We start from the raw sequence: 4,220 nt of genomic DNA, 5'->3' as shown, positions 1-4,220 counted from the left end.
TAAAAATGTTAATACATACATATGTTAAGAATTTTGTTTTTCTTTGTGTTTGTGATGCCAAATAAACATATTTCTAAATGATTATCACTAGTATCAGGTTTCTTACCACGGTACGACTTCTTTTTATTTTCCCGATATTTCGGAATGGTTGCCCGCTCCATGGTCACGGGTTGACATCATTTAGTGAATAACCACGAAAGTCTTAAAATCTATATAAACAGATTCCTATTCTTATATTCTAGACATGTGTATAGATGTGGCTACTTATTGAACCAAATAAATACCGGTTTGGTATTATTATTAGTTTTTGTCACTGACTCGACAAGAAGCGGTATTTTAAAAGAAAAGTAGTTTTTTTTTTTTCAAATTTACAGTAAGAATTTTTTGTCGAACCCATTATATCATCAATACTGGAAAATGCATCTGAAATTATTTATGTCTTTCATTGTGTTTTAGTAGTATAATAATGTGTGTGTGCAGACGTCATGCGTCCACGGCTGCTTGAATCGCGTGAGCGGTTATGAGTCGACACTATCTCAGCTCAAATTTTTCCCATACTGTATCAGTTCTATTGCGCGAGTCAAACGCCAGGGACACTGGTTTTATTACCGATTTTATTTTTTAAGAAGCCATTTAATTTGATGTAACAGCAATCTCATTACAGAGATGTTACCGGTAATATTTAGGACTGTAGTTAAAATTTATGTTGTTAACCGAATTCAAAAAAAGAGGAGGTTCTCAATTCGACTGTATGTTTTTTTTGTATGTATGTTACGCGATAACTCCGGTGTTTGTGAACCGATGATTCTTTTTTTGTCGGAAAGAGGATACCTCCGTAGTAGTACCATTATATTTTGAAGAAAATAATCCATTTCTAAGGATGGCTGTTCACGCATGAACATTCATTTTTATAAATAGCGCCTAAATTTTGTTAGAACGAGCAATTATTTTAATGGTTGTTTTTGCTATTCTCCAATTCGAGGCGTTTTTCTCTCTCAATATACTTTGAGTAGTGAGAACCGATTTTTATTATCTCCTGTGTCAAGTTCCATATAGTGGCGAACTAGAGGATGTATCCGGGTTTGCGCACTTTCCGGTAACCGATTTCATAAAACTTGTCAAATAGATGTAATTCCAAGTAGTTTTGAGGTCAGTTTTTTTAGTACTCTGTACTGAGATTATTGTTAATAAAGACGACTTGTTACATTGAAAAATTTTATTTGGAAAAATTTCAAACAGATGCTTCCTTTAAATCCTTATCTTCATTTTTCTCCTTTTTGGTCCTTAAATCTTGATATATTTCTTCCAAAGTTCTCATTTTCGTTTCTGGGATTACCAGAATAGTATAAAGGGCAGCGAGTAGACATACGATTCCAAAGAAGTAGAAGGAGACGTGAAGACCAATTGCTGTAGCGACTTTTTTGAAGAATAATATTTGCATGAAGGCACATACAGCTGCCGCTGCCATTACTACTCCCATTACTGAGCCGCGGTGCTGGAATTATAATAGGAAAATTTGATGAAAACTAGTTGCTCAGTCTTTGTAAATCTTATTTGAAGGCAAAAGCAAATACAAAGAAAGTTCAAAGTGTCACAAGATTGATAAAATATACGAGGTTCAAGACATTTGTAAAGGCTTCAGCTTCGATTACTTCAGATGTGTGTAGTGTCATTTTTTTTTATTAATAATTTTGGCTTGGATACAAGTCCTTTGGATACAAGTCTTCGTTTAATTATGTTTCTGTAAATATGGCCGCCACAAAGAGGATAAGCAATTTGAGCCGGCGTGCTTGGATTGACTCGGGATTCCTTAGGACGGGCCGATTTTAGTTCGAGATTCGTATAATTTCGCGTTTTAATCTTCGATTAAGGCACAATAACACTATCCTATTCCACTTTAAACTAGATTTCACAAAATAATTGAAAGTCAAAATAAAAACGACACTTTTCCCTCCAAAAGGCCCAGAGCGAATTTGTAAAGTGTCATGGAAAAATGTCCATTTGGAAATAATCATAGTTGTCAGTTCACACCTGTCAAACGTTGAAAATACACAACGAAAACGATGGAGCCATTAAATATTTTTTTTAACTAGGATTTTTTCTAGGAATTTTCCTTTAACTAGCTTTTAGCTACTTAAAGGAAAATTCTTAAAACTTAAAACTTCAAAAGGAAATATCAACGTAGCCTTTTTTGTAATATATTTTTCAAAGTTTTCAGATTCTTTTTTGAAAAATTTCCACTATTTGACATTTTTCAGAAAATTACCCAAAGGTAGTTGTGTTTTGTGTATTAAAAAATATCTTTCATGGAATGTAAATCCTGTAATAAACTTCATTTGTTTATTTTATAGGGTAAGAGATGAGAGATATCTAATAAAAGCAAGGAAAAACAGAAGGGGAATAAATTTGTGAAATTTGTTACTTAATAAACAATCCATAAAGCAAATAATTAAGGAGAAGACAGAGAAGGAAATCAAGATCGATTATAACGTTCAGTAGTTGAGCGTTGAACAAATAAAAGAGAAGATCAAAATGAGCATCCATAAAGCGGACCAGGAGCTAAGCATGGATTGCGAGGAATGGAGGAGGTTACACAGACAAGAGCTTGACTCTTACACAGGATAAACATAATATGTAAAACTAACGCAACCGACAGGTCATTGTGAAACAGCCATAAAAGAAAATATATATTTTGGTAATGGACTAATGAATATAGAGTATTAAAAATAAATTACGTGTGCAAATAAAGGAAAAAAATACGATTGAATGGCTAATAAATTGAAAATGGATACAAATGGTTATATTACTGATACGAATTTAGTTTTGTTTCTAGTAATAACACAAATATTAAGGTTAATAGGTTGTACTAGCTATTTCAGGATTGAAAAGAAATGACTCTAACTTAAGCACATAACAGTAACAACTAACCTTAAACGAGAAAATCTCACTAATGATGATAACAGAGACGGGTTGCAAACCCGAGGAGTCACAGAAGATGCAAATGCACAACGTAGCCAGAGGCAACCAGCTTGCAGCGTCTATTCCTTGCGATTTCACTACGAACCAAGATGCTAGAGCACACATACTGAGACCCGAGATGATGGCTGTTACGTAAAGAAGTACCTGTAAGTAATTAATATTTATAGACTGTGAAGCTGTTTGGAATCGAAAAAAGGCATACCAAACTGATTTGAAAATTGAATATTTTATCATGTTTCTGTATAACTGGACGAATATTATTATAAATTAGTTGGAACTACACTTTATTTTAAGGTTTCTAAATGTAAAAGTTACTTTAATGCCCGATGTTATTTAATATAATATATAATACTTCAATAATTTTGCCTTTCAGGAAAGCTTTTGCTGGTGATTTTATAAAACAATTTTCTACAAAAGAATAATTCTTGGTAAATTCAGCCAATCAGAGGCAAAATTTCATTCACAGAAATTTCGTCAATGTTTACGTAAATTGTACATTATGGTCAAAATTTGTATCATCATCTCTTACCTTTCTTCCAGCCTTCTCAACTACACTGGAACCTAACATAGATCCAGTGACCTGTATGAGACCAAGCATCATAGCTTGCTGGTTCGGAGTTAGCACAAAATTATTTCCTGTAGACGCTGTCGCGAAGATGTCGCCGGCGAAATTGAGGACTGGTATAGCGCCACATACCTCGCGAGCTAGAGCTGCGATGATGGCGATTTTAAACGCTCTAAATAGTATTTTGTCTTTTACTGAAACAATGAAAATTACAGACGCGATTACTCCAGCATTTATAAACCAATTTTAATGATTTTTTTTGTTGGAAAGAGGGTCTTTACTTGTAGTCTCATTTAAATTTGAAGAGTATATTCCACCTCTAAGGGTGGTAAACTAGGGGAAAAATGAATTGGTTTCGCGCACTTTCCGGTAACCGATTTCAATAAAACTTGGCAAATATATACCTGCTCACGCGATGCGCTCATCCTACCGCAAAATGGCGGCTATTCGCAAATTAGAAAAGGACTCAGTTTAAATACAAGTTTTTAAAAATAAAAATTATTATTCTGCGTTGCTAAATAAATACCATCCGTACTACAACAAAAACATCTCAAATAAAATGCAGTAATACACTGCAAATCCTGCACTTAAAAATCACTAATGAAATTTTTGGTGTACTTGGGTAAATATGATAATATTCCGTTTGAGTGGTTCTAATGTTTACCATGAAATTACT

At 33.6% G+C, this 4,220-nt stretch overlaps 1 protein-coding gene across 1 annotated transcript; it reads right to left on the bottom strand.

Moving 5' to 3' along the window:
- Positions 1-1,231: 1,231 nt before the first annotated feature.
- Positions 1,232-3,738, bottom strand: LOC113238999 (facilitated trehalose transporter Tret1-like; the record flags this gene model as incomplete). Its single annotated transcript, XM_026475869.1, has 3 exons — positions 1,232-1,495; positions 2,929-3,123; positions 3,509-3,738. Coding segments are annotated over 3 exons (689 nt in total), but the record flags the coding sequence as incomplete, so codon positions are not given.
- Positions 3,739-4,220: the final 482 nt, after the last annotated feature.

This window comes from Hyposmocoma kahamanoa, unplaced genomic scaffold (genome assembly GCF_003589595.1).
Source record: "Hyposmocoma kahamanoa isolate Upper Pololo Valley unplaced genomic scaffold, ASM358959v1 99084, whole genome shotgun sequence".
Taxonomy (NCBI): Eukaryota; Metazoa; Arthropoda; class Insecta; order Lepidoptera; family Cosmopterigidae; genus Hyposmocoma; species Hyposmocoma kahamanoa.
This window is presented reverse-complemented; position numbering and strand designations above follow the sequence as displayed.